The 12,348-nt window shown below is 43.2% G+C and overlaps 1 protein-coding gene across 1 annotated transcript in view; it reads left to right on the top strand.

Moving 5' to 3' along the window:
* Window positions 1–1,522: 1,522 nt before the first annotated feature.
* Window positions 1,523–12,348, top strand: part of LOC134078898 (E3 ubiquitin-protein ligase SH3RF3-like) — a 114,032-nt gene continuing 103,206 nt past the window's right edge. The window contains exon 1 of the mRNA XM_062535064.1: window positions 1,523–2,133. Coding sequence (XP_062391048.1) covers window positions 1,771–2,133 — 363 coding nt within the window. The 5' untranslated portion in view covers window positions 1,523–1,770. The remainder of the gene's footprint in view (window positions 2,134–12,348) is intronic.

Raw genomic sequence — 12,348 nt, 5'->3', positions numbered from 1 at the left:
GTACTGCATTCCCCTTAACTGCTCCGTTGGCCTCCGCTCCATTGTGTCTATTGCAGGGAACTGTAATTTACAGTGATGACTGACTGTGTGAACCAAACATGTTTTAACAGGCACACATCACCCCAACCAGTGCAAGAGTGGGTGGTTTGGTCCATGAAAGCTATAATTACTATTTTGCATTTGAATATAGATACATTAATTAGTGTTTACTGCACAAAACTGGGTGATTTTAATATAGGCTGTATACCCAAATGTTTAATAATCAATTGAATGTACATGTTTGAAAGAATCCACTTATCCATTGACTTTATCAGCTACAGTAGTATATGAAAAAAGAAATGGGGAAATGATCAAATACGAAATATTCTTTGCTTTTACAGTATGTTTGTAGCCATTTAAAATAGTTACAGTGGAATGAGGATATGGCCTATATAGCCTCCTGCTGTGAGGCTGTAATGGGGAGTTTTCTCAGCAGAGGGCAGTAGTTACATATTCATTCATTTACCATGAGAGAGACAGTGGGAGGTTTTAGTTTCCAATACTTTAAGATCTGCTACAAAATAACATATAATGATAATAGTTAATCAAATATATAATTGAATAATGTATAATTGAAGTTAATGTTGATTTGATGCTTTAGGTGTTTCTTGGTTGTCTAGACATTCCAGACATCTATGAACCTAATAAAGTAGGCTATTTTGAGGAATACTGTTTAATGTATTCAAGGATAGGCTACTTCATCTCCAAAGGCATTTCCAACTTCCAACAACAAAGCCTGCCCCTACCATCCTAAACCAACTTAACACACTTAGTCGAGCCATAAACAGTTCGAGACAATGGACATAGTTGATTCAGGACCATGGTGGAGAGGGCAGTTTGATTGGCTGTTGAAATTAAAATATCATCAACCTTTCACCAATTGGTCTATACAGTCCTGCCAGTGTAGCCTACAGAATGAATGTGTGTGTGTGTGTGTGTGTGTGTGTGTGTGTGTGTGTGTGATTATTACATTAATTATGAAATAAATTAACAATGTCTGAAACTTCAGCAAACAAATGCATTAAATTTCAAATCGATGTAATGTTTTTTTCCTCCAGATATTCAATGTGTTGCCTAGAAATAAATCGACACAATTACCATTCACCAAGTTATGAGGCTATTGCTACTTGTGAGTCTATTGAGGGGGGAAACCATCTATTGTTTTTGCTATTTGGATATGAAGTCACCTTTGATAGGACTCGATTTAACGCGCCTTAATTCAAAACACCATGGGAAATCACCTATGGTACTTCCAGTAGACCACACGTCATTTTCAAACGCGCTGCGGGAAACGACCAAAGGAAAGAGGCCATTTAATTCGCTCCGTTCAGCCATATGTACAGTCGCTCTCCTATCTCAGTCCGTCACAGAGCCTGTCACGAGTCATTTCCATTGCCTTCCGACAGGAGTGTCGACTGTAGACTGCTGCGCCGAGGAGTAGCCTATTCAACATATTTTCTAGAACAAGCAGGAGAGCGTCGTTATGAATCACTCCTAGTTGAAGCTTCGTAGTTGGCTGTGCGTGCGCGGTGCACGAGTTCTCTGCGCTGATGTAGTGTGTGACCTCACTTTTTGCACAGCTGTGTGAGAAACAGCGAACGCCAGAGCGAGCCCCAGTCGGGGGAGTTACCTCATGTTCCCGAGCAGTCAGTATGTATTGCACGGTCTCTGCAACATTCTGTGTAGATCAAGAGATATCGTCTGAAGTAAGCAACATTATTACAGACTAAAATGGACGAGTCGTCGCTTCTGGATCTACTAGAATGCTCTGTGTGTTTGGAACGACTGGACACAACCGCCAAAGTATTGCCCTGCCAGCATACCTTCTGCCGCCGTTGCCTCGAAAACATCGTGAGTTCCCGCAACGAGTTGCGCTGCCCTGAGTGCCGTATACTGGTAGATTGTGGGGTAGATGATTTACCAGCCAACATACTCCTGGTCCGGCTTTTGGACGGAATTAAACAGCGTCCGAGGAATGGAGGAAGACCCTCTCTCACCGGGATATCGCTTGGATGTGCAGCCGGCATCTCCGCTTCTCCTCCCGGAACGGCCATCCGAGACTTACCCATCGCCACACGGAGCTCTCCAGTCAAGGTTTGTCATACGTTCATCCATAGCATATCAAAGCAAGCGCTTTTATGCACTTTTTTTTACACTGATTGTTGTTTAAATGTCTTCTGTTAAACACATTGAGCTAGACCTGTTGTTAAACAGGCTGCCTTAAAAGATACCTTTAGGTTTGACACAGAATGTTACCAACCTGTAGGCTATCAATCAGACTTTCAAGCTGGAGGATCTTCCTAAGCGTCTTCATCTGTGTTGGATAGCATGCTTGATGACTTGGATTGTCTCAATGCAATAACAGCCTACATTACCTTGTCTTGATGCTGTGTGAACATTTGCACAGAGCATACTACTTCCCTGTGACTTCCCATCAATTCAAACTGCTGACATGTTTTGTTTAGTTCAGGGTAAAGAAGAAAGATGCCTTGGTTGTCTTTTGGACTTTCATTAACCTGGCATGCAAAACCATACCATAGGGCCATACCATTATGAGTTTCTTGGTCATTCAAAAAACGTGTATGCTTTGCTCCAGGTTTACCATAAAATTGAATCCAAAGATTAATTTAAGTGTACTGTAGTCTGTAGACCTGTAGTCTACTAAACCATGGTGACATTGGTTACATTGTTGTTACGTTGTTGGTCTCTTAACTGAGTAGGCTATGAAACTGGCCATCTTATTATCTTAGATTGTTCTATGTGTTTGGCCCTTTTCAAAATGCCCATGGATAACCAATAAATGACTAGCGCTACTCATTCCACTGAAACCTCAGGGTGAGGTTAGTGGAATCTGTCCACAGTAGACAGATGAAGAAGCTGCTTGTGAACATCCACATTCCACGGTTGCCATGGTCCCCAGATGCTTGTCCCAGGCTGCTGTGCAGCAGGTCTGGACTGGAGGCTGCCCAGTCATTGTTTGCTTAGCCTTTTGTGAGCGGCGGCGTCACCAGACCCCAGCGGCGGGCAACACTTCCCCTACCTCAGTTCTCCCCAAGGACTCTGTGCTGGTGATGAAAGTGTGAACTAATGTGCTGTTACAGCCCGCTCAGCCAGGGCAGAAACTGTGCTGACACAGCTAAGGGGGCTGGGGTGTGTGGGGAGAGGGTGGGGCAAAGGGGGTCTTGACACTACTGGCCCACTGTTTCAGGCAAAGGCAGTCATGCAGACTGCAAGCCACTGATAACACACATACACGCGCAAACTGCTGCTGATGCTGCACAATTAATGTCACAGTGTAGATTGAGATTTTGTCATCGGTGGAAATACAGTTGCAGTTAGGCCATCTGACTATCTCTGGTTAGCTGGAAAGTCATGACAAAAGCTTGTAGGTAGCTGTTGAGGACACAGTGTATCTCTCCAACATTCATCTCATTTGTTTACTGAGCATGCACACATCCTGGCAGTGAGATGGAGTGATGGAGAGAAAGAGTGAGTGAGTGTAAGGGACGGAGAGACGGGAAGTGATGAGAGAGAGAACATCTTCATTCATATGTGCGTTCAATGAGTCTTGTAATGTTGTTTCTCTAACCAGCAGCCAAAACAGCCAGTCTTTTCTTCAGTTTTTCTCACAGTAAAGACTGAGGAACAGGAACGGTATCACACTGCGATAAGTGGCTGAAGCTGACCATTGAATGGTCGTCTGACCAGTCCACATAGTAATTTTGGTCAGTGTGATAGGCGTGTTATTCTTTTGCAGAGAACTTGCTCCACATTCCAGCGCATCTCACTTGAATGAAACAACCTTGGTTTCTTTTGTTTGCTTCTGAAAACAAATCAAAGGGCCATCTTTGTCAGAATCGAAGATGGCGTGAGCCCCAAAAGGTGAAGTGTGATGTATGTGTTAGCGTGCGTGTGTGTTAGCGTGCGTCTAATTTAAAAGCAATGTCTGTGGTGTCTTCAGTTACTGATGGGAAACGGTTGCTAGGGGGAGTTTGACCATAACACAGCATGATTCAATATAATATCCCATGACAGCACAAACATTAATATAGTTTCAGTAAAGAAAACGGGATGGGCACTATTTCCACCCCTTCTACCGTTGGAGAAATTATCCCACCAGTTTTTTGAGTTATGAGGTGGACGAAGAATGATTTTACCACCTGCTATTGTGTAAGGGGTTGAAACTGGACATTTTATTAATTAAAACAGCAGGAGCCTATCCTGCTGTTAGTTTTACATTGTTTTCAAGGAACTGGGGCTTCTGTGCCTGCCCAAAGACATACCATATTTATCTTGTCCTGCCTTGTATTTTTAAGGCATTAAAATTTTATTTGCACTGTGATTGCAGCATCAAGCATGAAGGTGGCCGTGAAATTCCTAGTGGCTACCGACGCTGTCGACAGCTCTCTGTCGCCGGGTCTTAAGCGTGTTCTGCCTACCGTCTTGGCACTCTGTCTCGTTAGTAACCCCCATGTCGGTGGATTTATGGAGAACGGCTCCTCTCCTCTCCACTCCACTCCGTTGTGTTTTTTTCCGGATGTAGAGCACAGAACTCTCATGATGCACAGAAGGGGTGTTAACTGAAGAATGCGAGCCTCCTGAGCCCTGTCACCACGGAGACGACAACAGAAAAAAATCACCCCCTAACAATAGCAATAACGCCCCTCTTTCCTACGCGCAAACAAATTATAGGAATGTGGTTGACACGGCTGGCTTTTTAAACAGGAGCCTAAAGAGAGAGAGAGAGAGAGAGAGAGAGAGAGAGAGAGAGAGAGAGAGAGAGAGAGGGGAGGTGGAGTGTTCTCAAGACCTTGGTCAACATGGCCATGCTCGGCTTTTCTCCCACTGGTTTTGTCATGCTCGACAGAGCTCTGCTGCTGTGAGATGTTCCCTGTGATTGCCTGTTTCATTGGTGTAGCAGCACATTCTTCATTTGTCATTTGGAAGTAAACAATGCCTCACTAAAATAAAACTTGGCCGGATCTCGAGAGAGGGACGGTGCCCAATTAAATGGCCACTGGGTCGTGCCAGGGCTGTAAAAGGGGGGGCATTTTCACTGGTTGCTGGCTATGTGGGAACAGGAATGATGGCTCTTGGAGATTAAGCAACCACAGCCAGTATTATGTCCCTCTGCCTGACTGGAGACCTAACCCAAGATATTTTCACTACAAAACAACATACTTATACAGAGACCTGAATGTGACTCTGCTGTGCGTCATCAGGAAACTTTTTTCGGTGTTCTTTTATGCCGTCTTGATGAGCCGTAGGCATTTACCGAATGATAAAAGCCCACATTTCATACAAGAGCTTCTATTCATCCAATGTCAAGCAATAGTGATCATTTATCTTTGCCAAATATATGGAGTTTTTCTTCCACTGTTTGTCTCATGTCATGTACATGACAAAAATATTTAGTCAATCAAGCATGTCTTGCTTGTAAGGCAGTGGGAAGAAATTCAGTGACATTTTTGGAGAATCAGCTTGAAGTGATGCAGCCAAAGCCAATACATAGTAGTATAGACATTTCTCAATGAGTGTGCTCGTGCTCTTGTGTTAAATAGTGATTGCGTTGTTGTAATTACGGCGTCCAAAGAGCAGATCTGAGAACTGTGTGGTGATTGAGAGCTGCAGTGGATGCATTGTTAGCTTTAATCAGAATGGATTATAGAGTTGTTGTTTTTTTTAATAGTTATTAAGTGTTGCCTTGCCTCCACAACAAACTTCACAGAGATTATCTTGTCCATTCACTGGAGTAATTCAATTGGGCGTACAGCAGAGTGGAAACACTGGCTAATGAAAGTACTGAGTCGCTCTTGATGTCTTGTATTATCCCTTCACACATAGAGGGAGGGAGGGAGAGATAGAGACAGAGAGAGCGCTGCAGAGAGAGACTCTGAGGGAGATGAGGAGAAGCGTGCCTCTTGCTGCGCCTGATGTGGAGCACTTATCAGGGCAGTGGGAAGACCAGCTCTCCTGCATGTGGAAATGGAATGAAATGGTGAGTGTGTGTGTGTGCGTGTGTGTGTGTGTGTGTGTGTGTGTGTGTGTGTGTGTGTGTGTGTGTGTGTGTGTGTGTGTGTGTGTGTGTGTGTGTCTGTGTCTGTGTCTGTGTCTGTGTGTGTGTGTGTGTGTGTGTGTGTGTGTGTGTGTGTGTGTGTGTGTGCCTGTGCATGTGCGTGTGTGTGTGTGTGTGTGTGCGTGTGTTTTTCCGATGGAGACTGACTGTGGAGTTTTTCAATATTCATAAATGGAATATGTAATCTCATGCTAATTAGGCCTGAAGGTTGTTTGCATTGGAGCTCCTGGTAAAAAAAAACCAAACACCCAGTGCTAATGAAAAGGCTTACAAGTCATGATCCAACTCATCAACACATTGCATACACATAACATGGTTCTATGCGTTTCGCTTGTCCAATTAGGATTCATGTGTGTTTGCATATCAGGAAGGGAAGGTCACATGCTTTGCTAGCATAGGAAGCAACATCATGCCAGGGGTTTCGAATTGTTGTTGCCTTTTTTTTTTTACGTTCCTCTCTGGCTCCCATCTAGTAGCCCAGCCCTTGTTAACTGAGGGTTCTAGCTACAGTAATTTCCTGCATATAAGCCGCATTGTGTATAAGCCGCAGGACAGTGTTTTATGCAAGTTAAAAGAAACAAAACCATATTAACATCATATTAACTGCCCCCCTGTATTAACCTCATAGCTGAAGAAATTTTGCAAAATCAATGTATAAGCCGCGGCTAATAGTCGGGAAATTACGGGTAGTGGTCCATTTGATTGTAATGTCCATGTTTTCAAGTGCTGTCGGAAGAGACAGACCTCATTAGTGTAGACTGTCCAGGTTTCCTCTGCCCAACCGTTTCTATATTCCAAATGATTTGATTTGTAAGAATAGCCGCAAAGTCTCGGAAAAACTGCTCAATGAGATTAATATTAAGCAATATTAAACAATAACTAATTAGAAAACTGCATTTTACTGCATGACGACACAAGACATTTAATATTGGTTGTTAAGAGGTTAAACAGAAGACACTCTTTGCTTGTTCAATGTGAAATAAGGAATACATTTCATTTATTTGGCTATGCGTTGGTTATTTTAGGCGGGGGAGATGCATGAGGACAGGGACTGCCTGGGGTCACAAAAACTCCCAGTTGTGCTTGGCTCTCATTCCCCTTGAGTGTAGGGGGTTAACCCACTCTCACACCACCCTATTGTTCTTATGGAAATGAGGGGTGGGAAGTTACTAACCGATGCTAGTGTCAAAATGAGCAATCACAAAATGATATAATTCATCCCGAGGGGAAAGAGAGAGCGTTATATCCATCTGCCGTTCGATTTTTTGGTGGGGAAGGCTTGGCTTGGAACCAATGTTTTTGTCTTTTCAGACATTATTGCTGCAATGGTCTGTAGTGTGATCCTGTGCAAATACCGTCATTTCCCCACTATCAGCCGCGGCTTATACATGTACAGTACATTGATTTTGCAAACTTGCATAAAACACTGTCCTGCGGCTTATACACAGTGTGGCTTATAAGAGGGAAATTATGTTTAGAGAAAAGTATGCAACTTTGTGTGCTGCAAATGATAACATGGAAAAGTTGTCTTGATTTAATTTTTCGTCCTGTTGTATGCTTCATATCCTGTCTGAGGTGGTTTAACTGTTGAATACATCATAGCCTCCATCCTCCCTTCCAACAGTAAAAGCTGCGATTCATTTGGATCATCACTGTCTTTTTCCATTGGAATGGGAGCATGTTCAGTTATTGCATACAGTGCACAACCTCTGTTACCTAACCGTGATTTCTCTCACTCATTCTCTCAGGCTCTCTATCACCCTATTTAAGTCTGGTAGTATTTTTACGAGTGCCTTTGGCATTGGACCTCATCCTTTCATTTAAAGTCCTTAGGAGGGAAAGTGTTCTGCAGCCAGCGCCTCTCTCTCTCTCTCTCTCTCTCTCTCTCTCTCTCTCCCTCCTTAATCTTTCCCCTGCTGGAGGGTTCTGGTGTAGTTGGACGGCGCGGTGTTTACCCGGGGCTCGGAGTCGGGCCTGCAGCCGCCTGTGGAAAAAAAATCTGACTGGATGAGAGCTTGTCGTAGGTCTAATGACTCCAACAGAACATCTGCTGGTCAGCGGCTCCTGCGGAGCTGGAGTCAGGGCCTGGGGTGGACAGAGGGGCCTGGGGTGGACAGAGGGGCCTGGGGTGGACAGAGGGGCCATGTGGGGATGGTCTGGAGAGGTGCATCATGGGAGGCCTGTTTCGGATCTTGCTGTCTCACTCTTGTGCACAGGTGGGGAGGAGGAGGAGGAGGAGGAGGAGGAGGAGGAGGAGGAGGAGGGGTCTTCAGCAGGAAAGGGAAATCAGTTTTATGTCAGAAGAATTGCTAGGAAATGAAGCAATGATAGTGAATGTGAAAGCGTGGAAAGTATTTTCTTCCCAGAAATCTACAGGTCTCGAGGGAAATTAAATAAGGATGCATATGGTCTGAATTATAAACAGTAGTTGGCTTTTGTTATGGGCCCTGTAGTTTCTTAAAATTGTGACCAACGTAAAGTAAATAAGTAAGATTACACATGATTTAGACCCTTTGTGTTTAGATATTTTTTTCTAATCTACTAATTTAGAAGTCATTATTTGTGTCAGCAGTCACAAGCATTTCACAGATGACACAACATAAGTGTATTATAGACAAAAAAACCTAGTCTACAAGAGAAGTGCTTTTCTGCTGTTATTCATGTAAAATGAGCTACTTTTGGTGAAAAAGAGGAATATGGAAATTTAAGAAAGAGAAGAAAAAAAATTTGACCCAGTTAGTCATAGTTCCTCTCACTCTCTGGACTTTGTCGTTCTTTTTAGAGAGCTGTCTGAAATATTTGGGGGTTATGTTCTTCCTTCCTGTTGGCAATTATCAGTGTGGAGAGCCAAAGTGAATCATTTCCTGGGGCTGACTGAACTCTTGATTTTCTCCTGGACTGTTTAGTCTAGTCGAAGGAGAGGGAGAACCTGCGCCTGCACAGCCACAGAGGGAGAGAGCCAAGCCAAGAGCTACAGCCTCTGGTAGACCGGAGCATCCCTCTGCCACAGCACCCAGAGTGTGGAGGCTACGTGTAGTGTAGACCTCATATAGCCTCCACAGAATATGCCTAACAATATTCTTTTTTTTATGATATTATTATTGGCCATTTATCAGGGGGGTTTTTCGAGTTATTCGAGTTATTCGAGGCAGGATGAGATGATGCTTTCTGCATGTCGTTTTTCCAGTCACCAGTGGCCATGGTGTTAAAAGGGTTCACCAGTCCTATTCTTGTGGGAAAACTCTGCCTTCTTATTTTCAAGGGTGTCCTAAATCTAGCACTTCATCGTGGGGGCCCAATAATGACTGTTGACACACTAACTGGCGGGGTAGATATATTTAGGAGCTGCACCAAGTGTGAGAGCGACCTCCAGCATGTCAGCACATCTTTCTGTCTCTGTCTCTGAGGTCTATTTTGTGATCGCTTCTGGCCCCAGCCTGTCTGTTTGTCTTCCTGTTTTGATCTTGGCTTGGCCCTCTCCAAGTGTCACTGCACAGAAGGGTTTGGAATGTGGAGCCCCACTGTTAGACCTTCAACATCTTAATTGAGCCGTTTCTTTGGAATGAGCGATCCTTGATTTTTTTTTTTTATCCGCCTCCTATTGACCTCTGTATGGACATGACACATTCTGGAGGAAGGCTGTTTGTCTGGTATGTGTTTGTGGGTGCTGTTGCGATTATGCTGAAGTGTATTAGTGGGACACGTTTAACTGCCTCAGCTCTGAGGAGCCAAAGCACAGCGAGTAATTACACATTCAGTACTCGAGGGAATTCAGTGCTATAAAAGTGCTCAATAGCCTGGTGGTCATTTTGAACAAATACTCAAGACGGTTAAGATGGGCCATTGGTATGTAGGCTCTCTCTGTGTACAGTATGTGTTCATAGTTAGTGGAATAATACCTAGTAAAACATACTTATGAGTATGACATATTATTTATTAGAACCATACTTACTAGATGAATAGAGGGTCATGGGAACATATTGATTGTACCAAATATGTTTTTATTATTATGTCCATTTATGATTTTGCACTGTTGGAGGGTAACTAGAAAGCTGACAAGCATAATAAGAAACATTAAGCAAGCTAAAGGATTTGGGCTTCACAACAATGGGATCAATCTCCTGTGTGCTGTGGCGTTCTCTGCCTTCACCACATCCACTATTTTGTAGAACGGAACTCCTCAGTGTGCTTTATCCCTCACAGTACATATGTCATATCCCATAATGACTCCATGATGTAATGTTTTGATTCAATTTGAAACTATTTAGTTACTGGTTTGAGACATCGTAAGAAAACCCTTCAGCCTGCCTCTTGGGTTGACCTGTCACCCACCAGAGGAAGTGGAGTAAAAAAAAGGGCATCCGTTATAGTAGCCTGTCCAAAACAAACCTGCTGTGTCAAAACTGAAGTGCTGTATGTTTCCAAGAACTGCCCTAGATGCCTTGCACTGCTGAGAGTATTTAGCTTGGACAGGAACACAGAACTGCTGGAAGTCCTTCCTGTATTGTGAGAAACACATTGTCTGAAGCGCAGTTCCCTCACTGGAGATGTTATACAGAGGTCCTGGCTCGCCCTGGTCTTCTGTAAATGTACCAACAGAGTGGGGAAGACCCGAGGTCAATGATATAATATCAAATTAATGTCTGTGATGGGCTTCCAAGTACCTGCCTGCCTCATTTTATGTCGCAGGGAGAGTTACGACTCCCAGAACACAGCTTATGCTCACTTTGTATGGACTTCATTGATTAAAAAATGATTTAAAAGTTCCCCTTTCTCCCTCTTTGAATTTATTGTGTCATAATAACTTCATCTTACCTCACCCAGTGAAATGAGCTCTTGCATTGTGAAGGGCAATTTGTAAAAGGCCTTCCAGCTCCTGATTAACTAAAAATCCCTTTGCGACACATTGTACTTGTGTCTGTATCTGGCGACGGTGTCATGGCTAAAGTTTCCCTCAGTTTCTCTTGATGTCGTTGTCGGATGGGTGGCAACTGCAGACTTCTGTGAGGCCTTTTAGACTCAGCAGCACCTGCCGGAGGTCCTGGAACAGGTGGGCCTGTCTGCCAGGAACAAACAGCCCAGCAACAATTAAGACTTCTCTCGTGGGGTGAGGGGACTACCGCTGTTGTTCTTTTGTTAGCTGCTACATTTGGCTGGCCCAAGTGTGAGAGAGCCCATCTCAAGTTTGTGGAATACATTTTTTGTTGTCTAGACAAAAATGGAAATTGCAGCCCTGTCCACTGGCGAGAAAGCCAGAGTGTGTTTCGGCTTAGTCTTTGTGGTTTTCAAAAGCTGTCCGTTGGTGAGAGATTCTGTTGAACTAATAAAACAACTCCAGCTCTAGTCTTTCATCTTGTCTTGTCTAGACCTGTAGTTGTTGTACAGTGTTCTCATGGAAACATGTCATGGTGATTTATTAAATGGGTCATTCCGTGTCAGATCAGATAGAATCCAGGAAAAAGGTTGCTGCATCGTCTCAGATTTTGATCACATCGTTGAATACATAATGTTTAGGTCCTAAAATGAAGACTATTTTCCATGCCTTTGGATTTTTGTACACTAAAAATGCCTTATCTCACCAGCCACATTTGTACAAAACTATCGTAAAACGTATTATTTCTGTCCAAACTTTGTTGGGTGGAAGGTAAAATTGGCCATTGAAATAGAGTGCAATACGGAGTGATGAAGTCATTTTTTTGTACCCACATGGCATCAATCAGTATTTTTGTCTGCAAATATAATACTTATACAACATATTGTGCCAATATGTGAGGTGTTCACAGCATTGGACATGGAGAAATTGAGGATAAAACTAGGTGTGGTTGCATGTTTTAGTCATTTTCATAGGACTAAAATGGCATGCATGCTAGTAAGAATCTAAACATCTACAAGGGGATGGTTTAATCATTAATCATTTATAGTGCACAAATGTTGCATAATATAATGTGTGGAGAGATACACTTAGTTAGTTACATTGTTATGCCTCTGTATCTATAATACAATACTGACATGTTGTACATTTGGTGTCCATACATTGAGATATTTCCACATAGATTTCCAAGTTCCTATTAGATACCCCACATACCATTTTAGTCTTCTGAGAATGACCAAATAAAGTGTATATCATAAGGGCTGAGAAATATGAAGACATGTCATATCAAGATTGGAACAGAAATACATTACAGGCCTTGGTTTTGGGCCACATTCATGATATACACATGGTTTGCGCAAAA

This window comes from Sardina pilchardus, chromosome 4 (genome assembly GCF_963854185.1).
Source record: "Sardina pilchardus chromosome 4, fSarPil1.1, whole genome shotgun sequence".
Lineage (NCBI taxonomy): Eukaryota > Metazoa > Chordata > Actinopteri > Clupeiformes > Clupeidae > Sardina > Sardina pilchardus.
The sequence above is the reverse complement of the archived record's forward strand: the minus strand, read 5'-3'. Positions and strand labels throughout refer to the sequence as shown.